General features: G+C 37.0%; 1 protein-coding gene across 7 annotated transcripts in view; it reads right to left on the reverse strand.

Annotated features, from left to right (window-relative positions):
• The window catches only part of MCTP1 (multiple C2 and transmembrane domain containing 1), a 539,066-nt gene that overhangs the window by 76,374 nt on the left and 435,731 nt on the right, over positions 1-26,961 (reverse strand). For 5 of the 7 annotated variants that reach the window (XM_060143283.1, XM_060143282.1, XM_060143281.1 and 2 more), the window contains 2 exons: positions 21,430-21,549; positions 2,074-2,127 (listed from right to left, as the gene is read on the reverse strand). In XM_060143283.1, coding sequence (XP_059999266.1) covers positions 2,074-2,127; positions 21,430-21,549 — 174 coding nt within the window. The remainder of the gene's footprint in view (positions 1-2,073; positions 2,128-21,429; positions 21,550-26,961) is intronic. The other 2 variants (XM_060143285.1, XM_060143288.1) reach the window with 1 other exon arrangement.

A 26,961-nucleotide genomic window follows, 5' to 3' on the forward strand; every position in this document is an offset into this window, starting at 1 on the left:
TTTTGTTCAGATATGATTTTTATACTATCAATTGCGTTATGAGTGAAGAAAAGCAAAACCTTCTTATATATCACTCAAATAAAGGGCTGGATTTATGAAAATCAGCTCACAATCCTTTCATATGGAAAACACACTGTCGGCATCCTGTACAGAAGAATACAGTTAAATTCACACAGTCATTTAAGCGCTCGCTTTCAATCAACTTTGGTAACGAGACCTGAAAATACATTAGAACCAGGGTGTCGATCTCAGACAACCAAACAATGGATAACAACAGATGCCACTCCAGAGATCTGGGGTTGTTTCCACCCTGGCATGTTCTACTTGACATCTATGTTTTGGTGAACTGGTTAACCAGGTTGTGCTAACGTCTAACAATGTGCCACTCCAAACACCCTCTCTATTAAAAGATGACCAAAAAGGGAGATTAGTGGTATAGAATATCAACAAACTGGCTAAAAAAAATCTAGGTTGACTTCAAGCAGGGGCACTGAAGTACTAGACTTCACCAAGGGTTTCCACTTATTAACATTTCTCGGGAAACGCCTGCTACCAGAATGGACCTTTAAGGTGGCTTTAATAATAAAGCAGCAACAAGCAAGGGAAAGTGGCCATAAATGGATGGCAGCTCAGCGTTTATCAGCAGAGAAATGATGATTCAGAGCTGGCATGTTGAGTTTAAATACAAGCTCTCTACAGCTCTACAACTGACCTTAACAATAAATCATATCATTTATTGCCAGAAGTGTATGCTCATGTTATTCAACATTAAAAACAAGCACATATGTGTTTTTGCAGAAAGGAGATTTTGTTACTTTATGTTTGATGATGTTGCTAATGACTAAATGATGTCCAGAAGAAAAATCTCACATAAAAACTCTATGAATTTAAAAATGTTTGAAATAGCAGTAGAAGGGAGAAAGTGTGTGTGCGTGTATGTTTCTGTTTTCCTTCCAGCATTGAATATGTCAGGAAAAAAATCATTTGGGAAGTTAACTAATCACTGTGAATTATTTTGACATTTCCAATGCTTGCTTCCAGCACTCAAATTCTTATACTGGGATATAAGTGTACATCTCTACTGGAATCAAAGGTCAAGGGCATAAATTAAGATACACTGTTTTTCTCCTTTCTTTAAAAAATTTCAGTGCTTTACTATAGCAGAAGTCAGATAGATTCCATGAAGGTCAAAATCTGGTTTTATAGGCTGAACAATGTGGAAATAATGAATGATATTTTCACTCCCCCCTCAGTCACTCCCCCCCTCTATCGCACCCTAAGACTTTTTGGATTTTAGATCTAGCAGTGCCCAAAGATGATGATAAACCAGCATCACTAGCCTCCTTGCCATAGAAAGCTGTCCTTCTGACCTCAGCCACTGCTGCCGTGGTGCAAGGCCATTCTGATTCCTCCTTCCAGTTGTCCACTCTCCCCAGGGGACAACCAATCCAAGCAGTCCCAGAAACTAGCTGTTATTTACTGTGGCCACCAACCCCAAGCCAACCAGCAATGGAAACACGAGCCTCTCTGAACAGACTTTCCTGACCAAGGAGCCACGGGCCATTCCAAGTCTAAGCCAGGGCAGTGAGCACTGGGATTATTTAAATGCCCTCTGGAGCCCTCCGCACACGTGTTCTTTTGCTGAGCAATTCTTGGAAAATTACAGATGGCAATATCCATGTTTGACACATGCAGGCTGCTATTTTTTTTCACTCCTCTCTTCCCCCCAAGTATAGCCTGATTTGTAATACTCAAGATAGGACAAATTTTTGCCCTTCAAAAACAGTTGTCACTGTCGTTATCTTCGTGAGAGCTATCAAGTTCCAGACAAGCTGAATTATTTTTTTTTGTTCCTGGCAGAAAAATATTTGACCCAGGTCTGGACAAAAGCGAAGACGATTTATAGCCCTCTCTCCCTCTTTGCAACATGCAGTGGCATTGTTAGGATGATAAACAGCACTGTCCAATTTTCTGGACTCAAACACTTCAACTCCTTTTTAACTGTCTGTGAAAACAGTGTCATGTCTACATTTCCCCATCCCCAGGTACCCAAGTGCTGGGAAAGATAATTACCTTGTCATCTTTGTCATCTTCTTCTTCCTCGTCCTCTAGCATGTCCTCCACTACCTGCAGACAGAAACAGAAGTCGTTTTCATGCTCTTAAAGGAGAGAATTTTGTTCTGTCATTTTGAACCTTTTAGAAGTGAAAACTTTATTAACATTTGAAACGGACGCACTGAGAGGGAATATCTGATCTAGAGACAGGGATTAGGAAAATGCTATGCCTTTAATTGATGAACACCAGGGACCTGAATCCCAGTCAGGGGAACCTTATTTGTGTGAAATGTTCTGTGACAATTTAAAGAATTGGAAATATGCATAAGGTAAACTAACACTCATTTGAAGGATGCTTTAAATCAGGAGATTTCTTTTTTTACCTACTCCACTGTCTATATTAATTAGGCACTTTAAATTTGGAGCTAGATAGCAGAAAAGAGCTCTGCTATTTCTAATTTACTTGTCACCAAACCCTAAGATAAAAATCTATGCCTGTTCATGGATTCATGCTGGTAAGCTACGGCATAATGCTAACAATATCTTTCATGGCTCCAATTTTAATTCTGACATATAGTGTCAACTCTTGACCATCTCTGAATGACTTGTTCATTTTGTGGATTACCTGAAACTCTAATTTTAATTCTCTGTGATTTTACACATGGATTATGTTATGAGAATGAACATTACTACTGAAAGAAAAGAAGAGATGTATTCAATAATCAAATGTGTATATTATGTATATAGAACCCATGTAGATAGATATGTACGCATGTATTTTTCAATGGCTCCTGGTTTACCTACTTCAGCAGAATGGTATAGTCATTTTGGATTTGCCAAATAATTTCCCCTTGCCTGGATCAATATATAACTACAGGCATTACAAATGAGACATCACCCCATTTCAGGTGTTTTATCATGTTTTTATACACACACACTCCATGGAATCCAAAAATTTAAAAACTCTGGGGGGAGCTCTTATTCAGGTAAGTGCTAACTTATAACTGTATTTACTCCATTTGATATAATTTCTTGTAGTGCTTCTATTTTTTTATCCAGTATCTTTATCTCTGAATAAACTCGACAGAATCACGGTTATCAAATATTTTTAAACCTTTCTCCCAAAGCTCCTAACTTTAGAAGACAGAGATAGCTAGCTCTTCTTTCATGTGGCTTTAGGATAGAGACAGGAATATGCTATGAATGAAAACTTCAGTAACTAAGACTTACTAAACAAAGAGTTACATAAACTGAGATAATACGTCAGGACGCTCAGTTATCCTAATAATTTTTCTCAAAGTTTCTAAAAGCATTAACAGATTTAAAAGAAGAACCCAAACACAAACTTCTAGTTCTCACGAGCTGATATATAACTAAAAGTATCTGACAAACTGGGAAATTGTTCTTAATTTAATGTCATCCTTTAAATCTTCTATTAAGTGGTAGAATCTGGTGGTCTTTCATTTGGACACTCAGCATTTCAAAAGAATCAGAGTAGCACAATGTTCTGTTTCCTTTATTGGGTTAGAGTTTACACTGATTTTGGGGACATATAAAGTAGTTCAGCCTCAGCAAGAAAGGACTCTTGACATTCTAACTATACTCAGATACTCCATAAGCATTTATTACAAATGCCCTTGACCGAGGCACACAGTACTACGGACTGTGGGAATAGAAAGATGAATAACACACAAATACTTAATCTATAGTCATGTCAGCCCACAAGAGGCTTATAATCCAATAGAATTTAAATGGGGGCTATCAGATAGCCTTTCATGTTGACTTTTAACTTCCTGAAAATTTGAAGCATGCATATCATAAATATATAGACAACAATAGTGACAATGTATAACTGGGGTGCTGTATGCCAGACTATTCCAAACTGGGACCTTTGTGATGGAGGTTGAAATAGGAGAGGTAGTCACAATATTTCAGTACATTGTGTTGCATCAAAAGGATTCATCTAACACAGCAAGTAGCTAAACTAGAACTCAGACCCAGATTGTGGGATAGCACAGCCAGCTCTGAAACCCTGCCCAGTTCTAAAACCAAAAAAAAAAAAAAAAGGAAAAGCAAAACAAAAACATGTTTGACCTCTCACATGATTTTTTTAATGATCATACTTTTGTATCTCTTATGAAATGGTGTTATAAATTTTAGATTTATGTTAAGTAATATTTTAAGGTTGTCATTATCTATTTTTAAAAAATAAAAATTATATATATTCCAGGTATACAATATGATTATTTGATATATATTAGATTAAGTAATTTTTTCCTAAAATTACTCATGTAGACTCATATACCAAATATGGAAAATGAAATTAATATTATACTTTTATTCTTATACATAAAAATCAAACAATATTTTAGGTGGTTATTGTAAAGAATGTATTATGTATCTCTCCTCTTCAGTACTTACCATCGTACTACAGTGCAAGGAAGGCAGAATGGTTTCAGATTGTGCCTAGCAGTTCATAATAAGTATTCAAGAAATATTTGTTGATAGACCGAACAGAAGAAAACCTCATCTATGCTTCATATCTTTGAACATGCATTTTGGTAGAGGGCCTATCATTTATCTCACAGAACTCAACTAGCTCACCTGCAAAGACATACCTCCTACTCAATGATGCAGATTAATGAATCAAATATTCAAGCTGTGCCTGGCAATAGAAAGCATGGATATTTAACCGTTACTTTAAGATTTGGAGATCTCCACTATCTTTAAGTTAATTTTCAAAGATTCAAAATATTGAACCATGAAAAAACCAAGAAGTTAATTTATGCATTTCACAAATCAGTTGCAGATCTTCTGTTCAAGAAGGACTCCAAAGGTCTACAGAATCAGGCTCTTCATTTGCAAAACCCAAACTGTTCCCACCCTGCACAAGTGGGTTATTGGCTACGCACAACTGCCCCACAAATGCGCAGCCAGAATCACCCAAACACAACTATTTGCTTTTACATTTGGCAGAAAAGTCAGCGAGAGGCCTTTGTGTTGTGTTGTAGCACCCGAGTGAGGGCTTTTCCCCTCCTCCAGTGACTTTTTAATGCTACAACATAAACATCTACAAGTGAGGATTTATAATACAGATGGTTTCCTAGCGATGCCTTTAAGCTGCTTCAGAATGTATCCCACTGTTACAGTTTGCTCAGATGAAGCTTAAGGTGCCTTGGAAAATGGAGATGATAATAGCACCTTCCCCACAGTGTTGATTAGGGGTCCAATGAGACAATGTGTTTAAAGTGTTCAGCACAGTTCCTGTACCGAAGTACTAAAAAATGTGAGCTACTAATAAAAGTAGAAATAACATCAATTTAATAATATTTAAACATTAATTTTTGGAAATTAAATGATATATATATTTTTTTTTTCCTGGGCAAAATATTCAGGGTTCTGAATGACATACACAATTCTGGTTGTTTCACTGACACTAAGGAACATATAAAGGGGCACAGGTAGAGTGGTGGATAAAGATTCCCAATTAAAATGATAATGGTTTCACAACTAATTTTCAGGCTTTAAGGGTCCAATGAAATGGATGGCTTTAAAGGCAACAGTGTCTCAGAAGCTGGACTGTGCTCTAAGACATAAGCCCTGGACAAATGCAATGAATACAGAAACTGCAAACTGAGCTTTTAAAAACAAACTGTATATATCACTGAAGTGCATTTAAGGATTGCACAAAATTGCAACCTTTCCCAGAGAACTCAAGTAACACCTGCTATTTAGAAAGACTGCTGGAGTTTAACACTTAACTAAGGAAACAAATAAAATAAAGGAGTCCCAGTCTCAAATTCCAGCTCTTTCCTCTTCAAATAAAACCAAATAAGGGCTACATAGTTTTGTTTTCAAGTATACAAAGTCCAGTTGCCCAAACATTTGTCAGCAATAATTTAATAACAACACATCTGTAGGATTTCCTTGAGGAAAAAAAAAATGAAGAGCGACAAAAATGCATGTATTAGAAAAGATACATTTTTACAAAGTTGGGTTTTTTTTCCTCTTTTTGTAAGGGAGAATATCTCAGATTGGCCCTAGAATTCTTTTTCCAAATTATGCTTTCTGATACCTTGCTTGAAAGCAAGTAGTATTAATCAAACAAAAGAAGGGCACTAGGGAAATCAGAAAGATGTAATGCAAGCAGTTAAAAGTGACATGACCTTCTGTAATGTCGCCCGTCACAGACTTATATGCCACACACTGGAGGAAGGTCTTGAAAGAAACTGATTCTTGGTACTATTCCTTGAATGTAATACTAATAAAGATGACATTTGAAAAAACACATGTAGACAGCCCCAAATGCAGCGTTCCAGCTACATTACAGCCAAAGAATAAGCAGATAACACTATTTTTAGAAGCATAATATTTCTTCTTTCATAGTCCACATTTGCTGAACATTTGTCATTAACATATACAATAGAATATGTAGCTGTATATTTTAAAAATCCATTATCAAAATGGAGCAAAACTGCATCTGAAGAATCTGTATGTTTTATACAGTTGTATAGGAGGTCTATTAAAATTATGACTTTTAATTATAATTTGACACAACTAAATGCTTTATGATTTGCAAGGAAATAAAATTTTATTTGGCTGAAAATGTTAAAAATGATGCTGGTAATCTGAACAAAAATATGACAATATGTTTAGAATTACTGCACTAGACAAAGATGTATAAGGGAGGGGACCAACAGGATGCAGAAAAGGCAGACCAAAACAGTAAAAGGATGAGGAAAAGTAGATTCGGGTAAACTTCACTATTAAAATCATCACGGGACAGTGGATACTGAGTCCCGCTTTTTAATACTAATTTAGGGTGCATGTTTGAAAGCTAAAATGACAAAAGGGGGTTAAAAGTTCCATAAATAATTCTTAAAACACTTTGTATTATGATTTTCCCAGGGCTAAAGTCTTCCACTTATTTATATGTCTTTAAACAAAAAGGGAAAAATCTTGGTTATGTTACCTTTGTAAGATAAGTATTGAGTACCACAAAGCCAAAAACCCTGGAAAGCCAGCGCTGACACAAACCAGTTTCTTTTATATGTTTACTTTTTCCCTCAGAAATAATCTTTGAATTAAATGGATGTTTTTCTATGTTCAGAATGAACAGTTGCACAATTCAAATTGCTTTACTCAAAACGGTCTATAAAAAAGCAACACATTTAAATTAAAGAAGAAATCACTGCTGTCCAGATGTGCAACTGCAATGTTAAAAAATTAAAGAAAGAAAACTGTCACAAAAGAAAGAAGTTTCATATTTAATTTTATATTCATAGAACATTCAAATGTGTACAGATGCTTATATTTGGATACATTACAAACTAAATGCTTATTTCCACTCTAGAGATATGGAGGAATTTGGGTAGAGCAGTTTGCTTCCACATGGTCTGGAGTTCATTTATACCATTTTGTGTGTACATAAACCAAGCAGAAGAGGCATTTGTGTGCCAATGGATGTATTACATGTGCAAGTATCATATGAAATTATTGAAAGTCTATGAATTGAGAAGATGCGTATAACCAACCACTCAGATTATTTCAGATCACTTAAAAGCACTGGAGGTTGGGCTGAAGACTTTTGTGGTCAATAAGATCATTATAGGTGCGCCTGTGCTGTCATTTTCACCACAGGACACCTGCACCTCTCAAGATTTTTGAGAAGGAACTTTTGCAAAATGAATGGCGCAATTAACCTGTGCGTATAATTTACTCCACATCTGAAAGAATAATAAAACCCAAAAACAGGCCTGGAATACACTGTTTAGTCTATCTCAAAAGCAACTGCATGTATGATGGCTGCTTAGTCTGATTCACGCTATTAAGAATTTGACCTTGGAGTATTTCAGCTACAGTAGTCATCAAGATAACTGAACCACTAGATGTAATAATAATTAGTGTGATAGGCTTGCCAGTGAAGCTGAATATATTGCAATACAAAAGAAGGCAGACTAAAAAGAAAAGCATTATTACTTACTGCTAAAAGACTTCCGGACTTTTACAGAGACACTCAAATACAATTATTTCTTCTTGCAGAATGTGTTTCCTTGGCTCATTCTGGGAAGTGCCATGTTATAATTTAGTCTGATTCTTAATAGGAAACGTGGCTTTAATGTGGCTATCAGATGACTTTTGATGCATGCCACTGATTACATACGGCCTGAATTCTGCATCATCAACAACAGCATTCTTATTTGCAGTATAATATGCTTTGCTGTAAGGTGCAAGGACAGTAAATTTACTTTACTGGCCAAGAGTATGTAACCTTTTAGTCTTTGTCAGCTTAATATGCAGAAAAACTCTTCCATTAAGAAAGGCTAAATACAATATAAATTCTATAATCAGTATAAGCATCTTAAATGAATTTCTTTTCATATTTCCTTCTCAGTATTCTTAAATGTTCATTTTTATACTTAAACAAAGCACTGTGAACAGAATTCTAGTGTTTATTTGAACTATGTCTCCATCTAAAGGCTTCACAATGTATTGTATTTTCGCTTGTAGGGAAAATTCTAATCTTGGCATCTTTACAATATTGCATGCTAATTTGATTGAGCAGGGAAAAAATAGGTCAACTATTAACTTGCAATGTGCTTTTTAAAAACTAATGCTTTCTTGAAGCAATATTATTTTTCGGGTTAAAAATTATACAAAAGGCCAAAAAATTGAATTGTTTAATGTGCTTTGCAAATGAAATCGAAAGATAACTAGACTTACCACTAATCTATTTTATAAAATTGAATATTTTCAAAGCAAAACATTTTTGTTCATTAATAATAAACAGATTTCAAATAAAAAAGAAAATTATATGCTTTAGCCTCTCTCTGTAAAACCAAGTTTCCATTGCAGAAGCACAAATTTGTAACAAAAAAGGGCACAATTTTAAATGTCTCAGGTTTTAAAAACAACCTTAGGAATTTTTTTTAAGTGTCTAATAAAGAGTCCACGTTACCTATTTAAAAAATTTTCTGCAAAGCAGCAGGAGGGAGCTGCTATGATCTCCAGTCTTTTCCAGTCTTCTCAGAAATGTTCTTCACTCTAACCCCATCAGATATGTTTGGGAGCATTAGAGTTGTAATAGGCAAGAAGTTCTTTTCAGGTAAATGTATAGTTTAGCAGATATAATAAAGGTAAATGGTACACTTCGGGAAGATTAGGTACTTTTAAAGAATAGAATTTGAAAACAAAAAAACACTAATCTTGGAGATTAATATGAGCAAACTTTTGAACCATATTGCTCTGTTAGGTTTGATGTACTTTTTACAAAAATTCACTGCTACTGCCTATTTTAAGCAATGTAATTGGGAGTAGTAGAGGGGGTGAGAAGAATAGGTGGACATGTGAAGAGAAAAATATTCTGATGCTAATTTGATTTTTCTTCTTCTTTTTTTTCCCTTGTGCCTAGAATATTTTGAGGCCTGAGAACATTATGTCAGAAAGTTTAACTTTAAAAATGGAGCAGATTTTGAATGTCAAAAAATCATAGAAAACTTCAGTTTTTTCCTTGTATTTCTTTTCTATAAATAATAATGATAAAATATTTTTTACCTTTCTTGTAAAGAATAATCACCTCCCAAAAGACAGCCTATGTGGGTTTAGACCTACATTGGAACTGGAAAGAATGTGTGTGGTGAATGGTAAATTGTAGCACAAAAGCCTGCATGAAAAGGACGTTCAGGAAACCTCACACAAAACCTCTGTATCCATTTTATCATGAGCTTCCCACAATATAACACAAGAGCTCTATATTCTAGGAAAAGCTTGCCTGGTCCACTTATCATTTCAGCTTTACGTAGTGTACTGTGTGATTGCTAAATTAGTGCATAATGTATTTATAATATTTATAGTTCCAACATTTAGTCAAATAACCTTTATGTAAGATTTATGTTGATTTTTTAAAAATTTCTCATTTAATGGCAAATTACGAGGAGCATGTTTCATAAAGATAATTCTCCATTTAAATTCATCAGTCCATTAAATATTAAAATTATGTTTCTGATGCAATCGAGAACAAATTTGTCCAGCTTCGGTGATTATTTGCACTCATAAAAATTAGGCTTGATTAATAAAATTTAAATGCTTGATTAAGTTGACATTTTTATGTTCTCTTCTGATTTATTAGAATTAGTCCCTGTGCCCAGGCCTGGCATGCTAGTAGGTTTACCTTTCTCCTTCTCTTAGTCAACACCCAGAGTGAAGCTGTTAGGAAAGAGTATCTTGCTATGGACTCAGTGATGGTCTCAGGGAAGGAAATGCCCTGTTCTCTGCTCATGGTGCTGCTGGCCTTTGTCTTTATGTCCTGTGCATGGTGGAGATTTGTATTACGATCATCAAGAAAAACGTTTCTTCCAAATATCTATGGATATGATCTGTAAAATGGCATACATTTTTGGTATTTCTATAAATTTCAGTTTTCAAGAAGCTTTAATCCATAGAGGATTGTTCAAATTTCTTTGTCAGCTTTTTTTGTTGATAAAAATGTAGTTTTCATTTTGTGGGACTTCCATATGTATAGCAGGGGGATTACAGACACAGGAAATCTTTCTGTGGCAATTTTACTATCTTTGTCTACAAGTTCAAAACCAAGAAGGACTAATGGCCTTGGAAAACCACTCTCTTCAATAGTTCTTACAAGTGAACTGTTTAAGAGAGGTGGTTACTTCTACTATGTTTAGACACCCATTTTACCCCCACTGGTTTGCCCTGTTTTATACATAGTCAGGTGCCTAATTATCATTTACTGAGCACTCACTATATGCTTAACACAGTGTGCTGTCTCTTTAATCCTCACAAGACCTCAACAAAGGTAGGTATTATCCCCATTTTACTGGTGAGGAAACTGAGGCTTGGGGAAATGAATAAATTCATACAGCTAACAAGTAGAAAGTCTGAAATTTAATGCCAGGTCTTTGTAATTTCAAAGTTTGGACTCTTAACCTCTACCAACTGTAAAGTGGTAGTGGCAACAGTCATTTTTAAGATGTTTCTGCTGTTGCCCATGGGAGTGTAACATATCTGGAAACTTTGTTTAGGTGAACTGTCTCTCATTTAAGCATGTTACCAGAATATTGTTATTGTTTAAAAAATAAGTGATATGGTATCATGACTATTTTCGTTTTCTTGAATGATGAAATAAATTCAATAATACATGAAAGAAAATGCCCTTGAAGGCATATTTTAGTTTGGTTACCTGCACATATTACTCCAGTTCCATGTACAGAAAGGCTTTAAAATTACATGTTCTTAATAAATTTAACTCATGGAACACTAAAAAACATGAATACAAAACTCTCGGGTTTATTGGACTCCCAACAATGGTTCTGATTTATAAACTTCTTCCACAAGCAGATAGAGACATATCACTTGGTTTCGATTTTTAGTTTGTTAATTGAAGTCTTGCCATTTCTTGTCCCCTTTCTGGACTAAGGACAGTAAGTCTCCACAAATATTGTATGAAACCTTCAGCTAACACCACCCCACCACCTGGGGCATGATGCAAACTAGTCCTGGGATCATGAGTCGGCCAGAAGGTGCTTCTGTTGGTCCTACATGCTATCTCCCTCACCATAATGTGTCAAGGAGTTTTGGCTATCTACCAAGAGGAGGGTGTAAAATCATTTAGAAAGAACCACCAGATCATCACTAGAAATAGGTGGGAAAACACATCCACCCTGAGAAATGAGACCCAAACCGTGGATATCCCTTTTTCTCCTCTCCTAAGTCCCACTCTTCAATGACAGAAATGACAAAATTGTGGAGGCAGACCTTTTGGAAAGGGAACAGAAATAATAAAACCATTTGGTTGACAAATGGGTAGATGCTTGGGTTGGACACTTTGGAAAACCATTGAGATGGTGAATTCTTTGGATCCATGGGAGACTTTGAGGAGAGTTTAGGAAGTTGGTTTTCAAATGAGTTCCTGGGGACCCAGGAGTCAATTGGGGTTCAAATAAGAGAAATTCAGCCATTTATGGGGGCAAGATCTTCAGGTTTCCTTCAAGGCTGCCAAGACAATTCATTTGGTGGAAAAAGAGCTGGGTTTCAGGGCAGAAATCCTCTATAGGAATGAAGAATATCTCTTTACCTCGTTACATACTCATACGTATCTTTGGGGAATCTGAGCAAGGTGGGAGCGATTCAGGAAGATGGTGAGGGCTGCAGTATGAGAGTAACTATAAGCGTCCTCTGCAGCAACTACCACTAACTTTAAATTCTAAGTATCTCTCCTGAGTCCTAATAGATCTAAAGCAAAAGAAGTCTGCCTTCTAGACAGGCGGCTCTTTAGTATATTGACTTTTAAAAATAGAACTGTTTTCCTTTACATCTTTCTCTATGTGAACTGACATGTCACGTACAGGTAACACTCATCTTCCCATCTGAAGTTGAGCTGCAGTTTGAGAATAGAGCAAAAAGATAGACAATACACTGAAGTATTAAAGGCAAACATGGAGTTACTGAGTGAAGGGACAGACGGAAGGGTGGAATAGAGCTGTGGCCACAGATAGGTAGACCCTCTTTCTTTATATATGCAGCACACGCACACATATCTGGGATGAACTGAATGGTTTTTGGCCACACGCTCTGCATTTCATATGTAGACCTCCATCACTGCACCTATTATACCCACGTATTCCACTTAGTTGTTTGTTTCCCTCACTAGACCACAAACTGTCATGGGCAAGGACCAGGTCTTTTTTTCTCTCCTTCTTTTCTCTCTCTCTCCCTTTCTTTTATTTGTATTGAAGTATAATAGATTTACTGGGACCAGGTCTTAATCATCTTTGGACAACAGCTAGCACAGTGCCTGCAAACGTTCAATACATGTTTGTTGAATGAAAATTAGACAATTTTTGATGTGGAAAAAGAATCAGATTAACATACTTAGTATTCATTCATTAAACATTTTTTGAGCAACTACTGTGCTGCTATATCTGAGACATCTTGTTCTGTGCTGGGATTAGATACACAGATGGAAGATACAGTTAGAACAGCCTGGGGCAGGTGAAGAAGACCCCCAGTGAGCTTTTTATTATAATACAGCTAGGGGGATATGGGAACTGAGAGGGGAGGGTTCACTTAAGCTCTTGGAGTATATGATGGTAGAGATGGGTTGGTAGGTGTAGGGGTGGGTGAGAATGGGCAGGAAGTCAGAGATGGCTCACCAGGAGAAATGATGAAGATAACTGGTGGTTACCCAGGCATATAGATATAAAATATTAAAACCTTAATGGGTGGCAAAGTCAGTATTGACTACCAAAAATATTCAAAATGCATACAGTCTGACCCAGAAATTCCCCTTCAAGGACTTTATCAAAAGACATTACCGACAACCTGCTCAGAGATCTGTTTATGATGTTTCTTTGCAACATTCTTTGAGATGGCATAAACACTGGAAACAAACATTTCTAAAATGAGTGTTTAATTGAGAAAAAATAAAGTATTCATATGGTGGAAATTATTCAGTCATTAAAAAGCATGTTGTTTCCCAGTAATTTGAGGGCAACTCAAAGTAGGTATGCTAACAGTACCTTTAATGTGATCCAATTTTCGTAAAAAATAAAATATATATGACAAGCAAGAACTACACCGTACATTTGCAAACATATATTTTTTTTAAGAAAAGAGTAAAAGCTATAGAGAGAGTGTATTGACTATTTGGGAAACTACAAATACACTCGGCTCCAGATACTGCTGCTGCCGCCATAGCTGTCCCAGCCACCCTGGGTCCTCCTCTGTCAAGACTATGTCAAAACCCCATCCGTCAAAGCTCCCCTTCCTCCATGGCAGAAGACCACTACTTGACCTCCTCCTCCACTGCGGGGCCTTGACCTGCACACGCCTAGGCTCCCATCTGCTCATCAACACCCACAGGGTCTCCTCCAAGTTCACGGTGCAGCTCATCCCAGAGCAAGGTGCCCCAGGAGAGCCAGGCCCTCGCAAGGGAGTGTGCCCACCTCTTTGTGGGCAGGCCTTCTGAGCTCAACCCCTTCGATGTTTGGCACCTGCAGCAAGGACTTCAAGCGCTCCAGCCACCTGTCCTGGCACAGTGCCACACATCGTGCCGGACGGCCCGCTGCACATCTGTTCTGGTGCCCATGCGGCTTCCAGGCGCAGCACGAGCACCTCCACTAAGTTCAAGACCAGGCCTGAACTGCCCTTCCCTGGGCCACCACGTCTGTCCCACACAGCGCCACCTACACAAACTCACTGCCAGTGCAGAGGTTACTGCCTTATCCTAGACCTCAGTTTCCCCAAATATACAAAGAGAGAAGCATCATTGCTTCCTTCTTTGCTTTCTGTTGTGTTATGTGGACCGTCTTTGCCCACCCTGGGCCTATGGAATGGGTGCATTGGAGGAGAGGCAGAGAACACAGGCCTGGGAACCAGCTGGACGTGGGTTCCAGTCCCACTGTGCTGTGTGAGCCTTTGCAAGTGGCATAAGCTCTCTGAGCTTTGTTTTCCTGCTCTCCCAAGTGGTGAATGGTTGCTTTCTGGGTGAAAGAGATGACAAAAGAGAATGGGGCACTGTCTGGTTCATTTCTGTACCTCCCCGCTTCTGCCCACCATCTCCACCTTTTGCTCATTAAACATTCCATTCTCAAAACCAAAAAACACACAAACGAACAATCCTGCTGGAATACAGGGGAGATAAAGCTGAAGCTATATGGTTTGGGTGGGGCATACACATGAGGAATCTTCTATGCCATGCTCGAAGATATTACGGAAAGACAAAAGTAGCAGAGGGAAAAAAATCAGCATTTTGTTTCAGAACTATCACCTTCCTACTAGTGTTGAGGTAAGAATACAAGCTGTGATTTGGGGGAAAGTTGCCAGAAAAATACAAGACATCCAGTTAAATTGGAATTTAGATAAATAATGAATATTATTTTTATATAAATATCTCCTGTTGTTTATCTGAAATCCCAATGTAACTGGGCATCTGTATTTTTCCTTGCTAAATCTGGCAACCCTAAACTGGGAACAAATTCAGAGGGCTTCAGGGGTTGGAGCTCGAGGAAAATTTGCAACGCAGAAGGCCTTGGTCACCTGAGAGAGAGGGAATGTAGCATGGTGGTGGGAGTGGGGCACTTGAGGAGAGTGGAAAAAATGTGGAAGTCCTGTTGGGGTATGTCCAGAGCCTGATGAGGTGATGGTCATCAGGGTACAGGGCACCAGTCTGTAGACTGAGTAATAATCTGGCATATCTAAGTGGTTGAACAGATTTGAGAGGGTCACAAGGATGAAATTTTCTACTGACATCTGATTGGATGTTGGTTTCTACCTCTTTATGCTTGTGATCGTGTTGGAAAAATAAAGGTCTGGTTCTTTTCACGGTCTTCCTCACATTTTTGCAAGCTGGTGACCTTCTTAAAAATTTGAGAAAATTTGTTGAAATAAGCAGGAAAAAGAAAAGAGTGATCATCAATTTTTAGATGTGTTTACAGGCTGTATGACTCAGTGCTGCTTCTGTTAAGAGCAAGTACATGGTCTTTTTTGGTACTGAGATGCAAACTCAGGAGGCTCTGATCTACGCTACTTTCTGTGAACGATAAAGCCCTTATTGAAGTGTCAGGAGTCTGACCACGCGCCAAAAGTGCTTTTCGCATGGAGTCCGCTCCTCTCAGCTCAGCTTTGGCCAGTCTTTCCAGATCCTGTTAGGAATATTTCACTTACTCAATAGTCTACTTATTCAAATATTCCACCAGGACGACTTCTTTGGAACTGACAGTACTGGCTGAGAAAATAATAAATGAGTTTGATTTACAGGAAATCAGGTCAAACAAACAGATGTTTCTTTGGTGGATGATCCTAAATTGTCCAATCAACAGCATTTTTTTTTTTTTTTTTTTTTTTTTGTGGTACGCGGGCCTCTCACTGTTGTGGCCTCTCCCGTTGCGGAGCACAGGCTCCGGACGCGCAGGCTCAGCGGCCATGGCTCACGGGCCTAGCCACTCCGTGGCACGTGGGATCTTCCCGGACCGGGGCACGAACCCGTGTCCCCTGCATCGGCAGGCAGACTCTCAACCTCTGTGCCACCAGGGAAGCCCTCCAATCAACAGCATTTATGGTGGCAAAGGAAATTCTCTCCTTACAAGCTTTATTTCTAGACATCAACGTTCTGGGCCTAAGTGGAATAGTCCCAACAACAACACATATAGTCAGTGCTATTCTAAAGGGGAAAAGAAGCATGGAGGGCTTTGCCATGTGAGGGAACTAACAAAACATTTCAGTATTTCCTAAAGTATTTTAGCAGACAGATTTGGGCTCAATTGGTATCACAGTAAGAGCATGAGTCAGAGAATGATTTCATTGATCCAGCCTACTCTTCAGTCTTTTAATGCCTCCATTGATTAGGCAACTAAGATTGTTAAGTGGGAGGCATATCATGACAGTAAAAGTGAATGCTCTTTTAAAATGTAATTAAAAAGCACTGCTTGAAGAATTTTTGAATGTCAAAGATATTCAAAGATTTTCTTCACTAATGTGAAGGATTTTTAGCTTTGATTTACTCTTCCATGCTCACCTGGGTGGATGGAAGGTAGTCCTCCCAGTCATGAATGTTTTTTGAAATGAACGGGGTCACCTGGGATCAAGCAGGTGATCAGTACCCATTCTTGAGAGGTCACCAGGTACCTCACAGGAAGGAATCTGGGGATACCTGGGATTCCAGGTAAAGCTCCAAACAGTTAGAAAGTGGATCCCTTGGTAAAGGCATGCCCAAACGTGTACCACAGAAATACCCTGAGGCTTCAGAATAGGGCAGAGCTGGGTTTGCACCCCACTTACTCTATGGAGTTTGTTATTCATCATTCTCTTTGATTCTGAATTTCCTCTTTTGTAAAACGAGGATAAAACCTTTAGAATCATTTACTTGATATAATTATTATGAAGTAAAGCAGAAACTAACACAGCACTGTAAAGCAATTATACTCCAGTAAAGATGTTAAAAATAATAATTTAAAAAAATTATTATGAAGAATTAAAGGAGACTATGTCTGTAAAAGGCTTAGCAGGATACCTGATACATTCAAGTTGCTCCATTTTCCTGAATGAGAGGTGAGGAGGACATGGGGGTGGAGTGGGGAAAATGAGGGTTTTCCAACAATCTGTTTGCTTAAAGATAGAGTTAGTACTACTGACCATTCTGAAGCTTAAAGGAGAAATGTGCTCAAAAGGTACCCAGGGAGACCTGGGATGGACCAAAATATAGCCTCAAGAGGAAATGTAGTTGAGTGGTGTGATAAGGAGTGCAAACTTCAGAAAGACTGACAGATTCTAACACCCACTCTGCCACTTTCTAACTAACTGTGTGCCTTTGGAACCATTTAACCTCTCTACCCTGTTTCCCTGTATGTGAAGTAGTAATGATGATACCTGTCTCAGTGAGTATAATAGAGCTCTGGTTTCTTTGGCCAACCTGTTTCTTTCATCCTCTGAGATTTGATTTCCCCTCTCTCAAGGAAGGGCTCTTGTAGCCATGCTTCTTCCACGTATGTTCCCTTCCTTGTCACAGAGAAGAGAACAGGCGGTCACCTGATTTAGGAGGCCCTAACACATGGGCTGGGCTGACACAATCATCTTCTCTCTCCTGGGGGAAAACTAAATGACATGATAAAAGAAAGTGCTTAACACAGTGCCCAGGGTGTAATGAGGATTCGAAAATTTTTAACTCCAAAGTAAAGATCACTTCCTGGCATCTCCTCTTACAAAATCTCAGTTTACAGTAACTGTAATGTGGATAGTTGGTACGAGCCCAATGGGCAGTGCAGGGGTGATTTTCCCCTGGTTCTGGAGTGACGGCTTAAACCAAGAGAAGTATGACATTCATGCCACAGACATTTCTGAATGAAGTTTGTATTAAACAGTTTTCTCTGGAAAAGTCTAACAATTCTTATGCTATAAATTTTAATGTCATGGTCCAAGTAGAGATAGATTTAGATCTAGAATTGCTTATTTTTAACAAGTCTGACTGAGAAACAGCAGAGGTGAAATACCATTGCTAACCACACCTCTTTCTCATGTGCATCTCTAAGTCTACAGCATTAGATGCAGGAACGGCTGTTCCCTTATCCTGTCCTCAACGGGTTCAGCTCATTATATGCAGCAAAACTTACTTGGCAAGGATTACATCTCATTTTTTCCATTAAACTAGAACAGGCACCATGGTGGGGAAAAGGTTGGGGGTTTCAGTTCCTGTGATCTTTAAGTCTCCAAAAAGGAAATGGTCTCCTTAATAAACAATAAACAGACAAAGAAATCCTTTCCTATTTTAGTATTAATCTCAACCATCCACCAATATTTCGAAGACAGAATTTTTACCCAACTATGTACTTTTTATCTTTTACAGTATTTATTTCCTTCTCTCTTATAACTTCTTATGCCATGGAAATATTATTTTCTTTTTTCTTTTGCTACACAAACCTGAAGTTTATTTTGATTTGTTTTTCTTTTATAATTTTCATCCTAATTGAATCTCCTCAGCTGAATAATGTACAGATGATTTTTTGTGTGCGACAGAATATCCACCGCCCTCCCACGCCCCCTGTTTTTCCTGAAACAGAAAGTTTCCTGATTTGGAATCAGCCAATGGTGTGATTAATGCTCTTCAGAGATTCCCTAAAGTTTTCACACATGCTGAAAAATTCTGCATTGTTTTGGGGACACCAATAAGGACTTAGGGCAAAGTACCATTCTTCCAGGGCTATCTACTACGCGGTAGATAAGTAGTCAGGCACAGCATAGCAACCCCTCCAAACACTTCTCTTAATTTACATATATGTGCTTGTGAATATATGTGTGTGTGTGTGTGTGTGTGTGTGTGTACAATCTATAACCAGCAAAGTATAACCCAGGTTTCTTTTCAAAAGGAGCAACCATTTCAAATGCACAGCTGGGTATGGCAGAAAACACGTAATTAGACAAATTGGATTTAAGAGTTACGTAAGGTCTCAGCTGAGCCAGTGAATGAGAAGCTGAATGAAGCGTTGTGATTGCTGCTCTGGTGCCTGGAAAGAACAGAATATGTGGATATCTGTGTTTTGGGCAAATAAAAGGCAATCACTGGGAGTTATGGGGTGTAGTTGGCATTCCAAGAAAGTTAGACTGTAGCATGTTTCACAGTGGCCTGTGTTGGAGAACAAAATATTGTCCATGGCTAAAAGGGGGATTCAGTCAGAGATATGCCCACAAGGAAGGATTTGTAAGTACTATATCAGAGTTATATTTTGGGGGGAAAGGGCAGTAGAAAAATTTACATAATATGTTAACTTTTCAATAGGCTTATAAAAATTCTCAGAGAATTTTAAGTACAAGGGGATACATTATATATTATTATGTTTCCTCTAAAAGTGGACCTTTCCAGCCAAGGCAGGTATATTCTGAAGAAAATAATAAGCAAAGTCTATAGTTTCAGAATTTTTACTAAGAATACTCAAACCAATGACTAAATATTGAAGATAAGCCCCCTCATAGGATTAAGAACCTGAAACTAAATTACCACTTTTTGGCAAACATTCTTACCTGCAGATTTGTCTCAAGGCAACTGAATGAAAAGTAGAGTTTTGTGGGATGAATTGGGAGATTGGGATTGACATATATACACTAATATGTATAAAATAGATAACTAATAAGAACCTGCTGTATAAAAAATAAATAAATTAAATTAAATTTTTTTTTAAAAAGTAGATTTTCTTCTCTCTCGACAACCTCCTGGAAATAAATGGGACAAAAAGGACTTGGCTCAGAGAGTCCTATCTTCTTAAAGAAAACATCCTGGATTAATTGAAAAAAGTGCCTGTTAGTCCCCACGACACCAAGGCTTATGGCATTTGGGGCTTGTCTGTCAGTGTGCAAGTTAAATATATATCCATAAATCCTTGCCAATAATAATAACAATGCCTTGTCTGTTGATGCTGCCTAACCATTAAAATCTCTAATAGCAATCGCATGTTTGGTTTGATAAACTTTACAAAAAAATGTCTGAACACCTCTAATTTGCAAAACACGTGCTAGAGACGGTGGCAAGTACAGATATGAACAGTTCCCTACCTCAAATTTATAATCTCATGAGAGAGACAGAAATATATCAAATAATATAGGGAAATAAACGTGGTCCGTTGTTGGCAACCTTGCCATGGTACTTGGTGGTTGTGCACCTGGATTTTTCTTTTATTTTGATGATAAAGAAAATTATTTTGAAGAAGTCTATTTTGCTTGTGTAACCATTTAAAGGATATTTTGCTTGAGTTATTTAAAAAGAAAATTCTTTTATGTCATATGTATATGTGCAATCATTATGATGTTATTATAACAAAGTATTATATACTACTACTAAACTTATGGTCAAATAACTCTGTTTCCTGCGTCATTATGGGCACGATAGTTGGCCAAAGTCCTGATTATCAATCAAATGGAGGCCCTTAATGGCAAAAAAAAAAAAATCAGTGTAATCTGATGTGGACAAATACCTGCCAAAGAGATCCTTATGTGTGACAAACCCTTAAATTATTCTCAACAGCTGTCTACAGAATTATAAAATTGCAAATGTTCTATGTGCGTAAGACATTCCCCCCACATTTATTTACATATGGGAAAGTTTTTCAAGCTGTATGTTTGCTAGGGGCGTAGCGACTGAGATAGCCTAAGGGGAATGAAGACTGGTGGGAGAATAACAAACGTGATTATAATGTGGCTAGCTTCTGCTTCTCAGTCTAAAACTCTTTGAGAGAGAAAAGGTTGTTTCACACATTCGAAAAACTTTCAAAAATGCCGAGAGGGCAAGTGAGTGCAATATAACTTTCCTTAGGTTAATTGAAAGCTCTTGATCCATGAGCCAGGATCCTGATACACCCCTGACACAGAGAAGGGTGTTTGTTATTGTACAGTGAATGAACACTGAATTAAGGTACTTGATGCACTTTTCTAGGCCAACAACCATCAAGTCTTCCTTCCCTCCAATGACAGACCACAGAGAACTGTCTTAAATAAAATACATTCGTTTGGTCTGACCACAGATAATTTTGTGATATTATGTCTTAACTCAGGATTCATTAAGACATAAAAACAAGTAAGGAGCATAAAAGAAATAATCATTTGGAATAACCGACTTATACCTAAAAATCGTAACTCATTCTTTGGTGTGCTCTCAATTTTAGTTCCTACCAAAATGAGTAATGCTAGAAATAGGTGAATACTTTCTATTGTGTTAGGACCAAAGAGTTGTTAGTTTTGAACTGATAAAACTTTCCTCCAAACTTGAGTATTTACAGACAGAATTTCTGGTTTGCAAAACCGAATTCAATGTTGATCTTGATGGAGAGACTAGGAATAAGAACAAAAACACATGCAAATGAGAAAGTAGAGACTTACTGTATCCCGTTGCCTGTTATCTTTCCCTGATATTATCAAGAAGTAGTTCCATGTCAATAGTAACAACAAAACCATTGGTATCATGTAGAGCTCAAAGTTCCAGACAACAAAGAGAAAGAGCTGGAGGAGAGAGAAGGAAGAAGAAAAAGATGAGTCAACTCTGAATTTCATTAAATGGACTCTCTTATCCATACTGCACTTCAAAAAAGCACACAATTAAATGCTTCAGAACAGAAAGATTTGTCTTGAAAACAAAAACTTGAGAACTTGTTAGGCATTTTTCTAAAAGCACAACCGACCCCTGGAAAGTCACTAAGATTTTTACTTTGTTTAATTTCTATGAAGGAAAAACTGATATCACTACATTGTCAACGAGGCAATTTTAATTTTTCTCCTCCAGTGAAATTATTGTTAGGTTGGACAAAATAAAGTTTTAAAAAAGAAAGGCAGCAAAATGAGCTTCACTACATTGTCAGAAATAACTGGCCTATCTGCCTTAATGATAAAGGATGAATCACCATTTAATATTGGAAACTATTTTTAAATCTCACTTGGATAATACAATGTAACAAGCATAATAGGCAGATGAAAATACCAAGTCTACACCAGAGAGCTCCCAAGATTTCACATTATGAATAATAGAACTGGTACCAACAAGTGTAAAAAATTCAGCCTTGCCATAGAAATCAAACAGCTATTAAAACAATGGAGTAACTTTGTCAAAGGAAAAATTTAAATGTCTACCTTTATTATCTTTTAAAACTACCTACTTCTCTAAGTATATAAATGATTTTTAAAATTGTATGAGGAATGTAAGTTTAAGAACTCACCTAGGCTGGCAGAAGGAACCATTTTAAGAGCATCTGCATCATAAAATAACCAGCAATGGTTATAAACTGTGACTCATCCCCATTCCCCACCAGCCTCTTATAACCCTGCACAGATCATCTAAATTCTCTGGGGCTGTGGCCCCTGCTGCCAAATTAAGGTAATTTAAGTCAGATGGTAGTTAAGAGCCAGATTCCACCCTTGGTGCTAACTAGTCCTATAACCTCTGGCATGGTATATATCCTCCCTTTAGTTTCTTCTTCTGTAAAATGGGGATGATAAGAGTATCCACCTGAGAGGTGGCTGTGACAATTAAACAGTTGAAATGTGTTAAGGATTTAACACACTGCTTGGTACTCAGTAAGTGCTCAAAAAAAGTATTGTGCAAATGATATCAATACATTACAAAATTGAGAAAGTTAACTATTTATTAACTAAGGTCCTCAGGTAGTACATATTCTAATACTGAAAACTAGAAAGTCATCTGCCTGCTAAGCTTTAGCTGAACCAAAGTATAATTGAGAATTTGAGCCAGCTGGTTGGGGTCATGCAAACATCCTGCCTTTGACAGATCAGAAGGGTTAGGAGCAGTGCCCTAAGAACACTCACATCAGGCACAGCAGCATGGGCTGTTTGCAGCCTTCTTAACAAACCCCAGCCAAGCCCGCAGCCTATTCAAACTGCAGAGAAAATGAACCTGTATGGAGTGGTAGAGGGACCCCTGGCCCACGGGCCAGAAGACTGGTTCTGGGCCTTAGAAAATCACTCTCCCTCAGTGTTTTCATTTCTCAACATAGATCTGTAGATCTGGTCTCCTCTAACATCCTTTCTCTAATATTTAAAATGACTTCATGATGTTACTGTACCATCAGGGATTTTTTTTAATGTGATATTAAATTTTGAAGACTGTATATTTTACTGAATTCTTTGATATTCATAACCCACATGGACACCAAAAAGCATAAATAATGGTTTAGTAACCCAAGAAATGAATTTTGTACAGAATTACATGGTAACCATAGATTCAAGTTCCTGAATAAGAAAAATCTCAAATATGTTAATGCGTGGAACATGAGCCATATCTTCTCTTTCACCAGAAAAGTATAAAGATTTCTAGAAAAGGAAAATATTTCTGTTTAATTTTTGAAATATATACAATATATTTAAAGATGATACAAATTATAACTGATGGCTATGATTATTCTATTAAAGTATATTTAAAAATATATTTTTTTATTCAGGAAGTGATTTAAGGCAAATTTGATAGACATCAACATATATAAAAGAGAAAATTATTTTTTGCTAGAATCCATATTAATTCTTTACATATTTATTTGTAAAATTTTGACAATCATTAAAATATAAGCTCTTTAAAGGAAGGGATTTTTTTTCTCTTTTTGCTCACTGTTCTATCCCCAGAGCATAGAGTGGTGCTTGGGGCATAGTAGGTGCTCAATAAATATATATTTGCTGAATTAATGAATAAATGGATACTGGGTTCCCAAGTCATTTAACATAAGTCTACTTAATTATTTGCATTAGTAAAAGTCCTATAGAGCCACTATTTAAAACCAAGTGACATCTGGAAAATGTATTCAGAATTACAACCTGTGATAGCACTGATGAATTTCTCCCTGAGGCACATAAGGTAGAAGAAGTACCTTAGTACTTCTAGAAAAAATTGTCTATCCATTCTGGCTATGCAGTCATGAACCATCTTTCCTCTTAGACCTTCCTATATAGTTGCCTTTTCCAAGAATATTCACTTGACTCAGTGTATTCTGGTCTCATGGATGGGACTCAGATTATTCCATTGCTAAATATCACCAATTGTAATGATTTTTAACCTATTGAACAAATATATTCCTCCTTGTAATGACCACTCATTGGTGTTAAGAGTCCTGGTGTTACCCAGAGTGAATTTCTTGTTCCTTTATGTATTAGTGTTAGTTGTAGGCCAGGTATTGCACCAAATAAACTTTTCATATGATAATTCTGCAAGTAATCAATCCACCTATCATGTCTTTTTCTTCTCTAGGTTCAACAACACTAGTTGCTTAAAGTACCAGTTACAAGGTATGGTTTCTGGACACTTCTCCATTGTGGACATCCTCTTACCACATCCAAATCAATATATCAATAGCTTTCTTAAAATATAGCACTCAGAAGTGACAGAACACTTCTTATGAATACATATGGTCTTAATATGCCCTAACAACATGAACACCAGAACACAGGATGGGAAAAGATATAGAAGAGAGAGACAAAGAAAGAAACTGCATTAGCTTTATGAATTCTCATAGTGGAAAAATAGTCTCCTTCCCCATTATGTGCTCTTTAAGAATCTAATATTTGGATAACTAAGTAAAGAGCCCTTGCTCTTGAAAATATCTTTAAAAAACAAACAAACAAGAGAGCTTTGAATAAACTCTAAATACAAAAGCATTTATTTTTCTTCTCAAAATTTAATTGAAGATTTCAAAAGGTCAAAAAAGAAACAGCATGATATATTCTTGCCTACTTTGTTGTAAATTAATTGACCATATGTGCATGAGCCTATTTATGGGCTCTCTAATCTGTTCCATTAATCTAGGTGTCTGTTTTTATGCCAATACCATACTGTTTTGGTTACTATAGCTTTGTAGTTTAGTTTGAAATCAGGGAGCATGATGCCTCCAGCTTTGCTCTTCTTTCTCAAGATTGCTTTGGCTATTGGTGTCTTTTGTGGTTTCATACAAATTTTAGGATTGCTTATTGCTGTGAAAAATATTGTTGGAATTTTGATAGGGATTGCATTGAATTTGTACATGGCTGTGGGTAATATGGACATTTTAATAATAGTAATTCTTTCAATCTGTGAGCAAGGAATACGTTTCCATTTACTTTTGTCTTCAATTTCTTTCATCACTGTCGTGTAGTTTTTAGTGTATAGGTATTTCACTTTCTTGGTTAAATTTATTACTAAGTATTTTATTCTTTTTGATGCAACTGTAAGTGGGATTGTTTTCTTAATGTCTCTTTCTGATAGTACATTGTTAGTGTATAGAAATGCAATAGATTTTTGTATGTTGACTTTGTATCCTGCAACTTTACTGAATTCATTTATTAGTTCTAATAGTTTTTTGGTGGAGTTTTTAGGGTTTTCTATATACAAAAACCATGTCATCTACAAATAGTGACAGTTTTACTTTTTCCTTTCCAATTTGGATGACTTTTCTTTCTTTTTCTTGCTTAATTACTCTGACTAGGACATGCAACACTATGTAAAATAAAGTCGCAAAGTGGGCATCCTTGTCTTGTTCCTGACCTTAGAGGAAAAGCTTTCAGCTTTTTACTATTGAGTATGATGTTAGCTGTGTACTTATCATATATGGCCCTGGTTATACTGAGATATGTTGCATCTATACTCACTTTGTTGAGTTTAATAGTAAATGGATGTTGAATTTTGTCAAATGTTTTTTCTGCATTTACTGAGATGAGCATATGATTTTTATCCTTCATTTTATTAACATTGTATATCCTGTTGATTGATTTGTGGATATTGAAGCATCCTTGCATCCCTGGAATAAATCCCACTTAATGATAGTATACGATCCTCTTAATGTATTGTTGAATTCAGTTTGCTAATATTTTGTTGAGAATTCTTTCATCTGTGTTCACCAGGGATACTGGCCTGTAATTTTCTCTTCTTGTGGGAAAGGGAAGTTTCTTCAATAAATGGTGCTGGGAAAACTGGACAGCCACATGCAAAAGAATAAAACTAGGCTGTCTTACACCATACACAAAAATTAACTCAAAATGGATTAAAGACTTGAATGTAAGATCTATAACCATAAAACTCCTAGAAGAAAACATAGGCAATAAGCTCCTTGACATTGATCTTGGCTATGATTTTTTGGATCTGACTACCAAAACAAAGGCAACAAAAGCCAAAATAAACAAGTAGGACTTCAACAAACTAAAAAGCTTATGCAGAGCAAAGGAAATCATCGACAAAATGAAAAGCCAGTCTACTGAATGGGAGAAAATATTTGCAAATTATACATCCGATAAGGGGTTAATATCCAAAATATATAAAAACTCATACAACTCAATAGCCAAAAACCAAGCAAACTGATTTAAAAATGGGCAGAGGATCTGAAGGCACATTTTTTCCAAAGAAGTTGGCCAACAGGCACATGAAAAGATGCTAATCATTTAATCATCAGGGTCATGCAAATCAAAACCACACTGAGATATCACCTCACACCTGTTAGAATGGCTATTATCAAAAAGTCAAGAAATAGCAAGTGTTGATGAGAATGTGGAAAAAAGGGATCCCTCGTGCACTCCTAGTGGGAATGCAGATTGGTACAGCCACTATGGAAGACGGTATGGAGGTTCCTCAAGAAATTAAAAACAGACCTACCATATGATCTAGCAATTCACTTCTCGGTATTTATCTGAAGAAAATGAAAATACTAATTCAAAAAGATATATGCACCCTCACGTTCATTGCAGCATTATTTACAACAGCCAAGATACGGGAACAACCTAAGTGTCCATCAATGGATGAATGGATAAAGAAGTTATGACATATATACAGTGGAATACTATTCAGCCATAAAAAGAATGGAATCTTGTCATTTGCGATAACCAAGATGGACATAGAGGGCATTATGCTAAGTGAATTATGCTAAGTGAAATAAGTCAGAGAAAGACACC

Source organism: Lagenorhynchus albirostris, chromosome 3 (genome assembly GCF_949774975.1).
Source record: "Lagenorhynchus albirostris chromosome 3, mLagAlb1.1, whole genome shotgun sequence".
In the NCBI taxonomy this organism is placed as follows: domain Eukaryota; kingdom Metazoa; phylum Chordata; class Mammalia; order Artiodactyla; family Delphinidae; genus Lagenorhynchus; species Lagenorhynchus albirostris.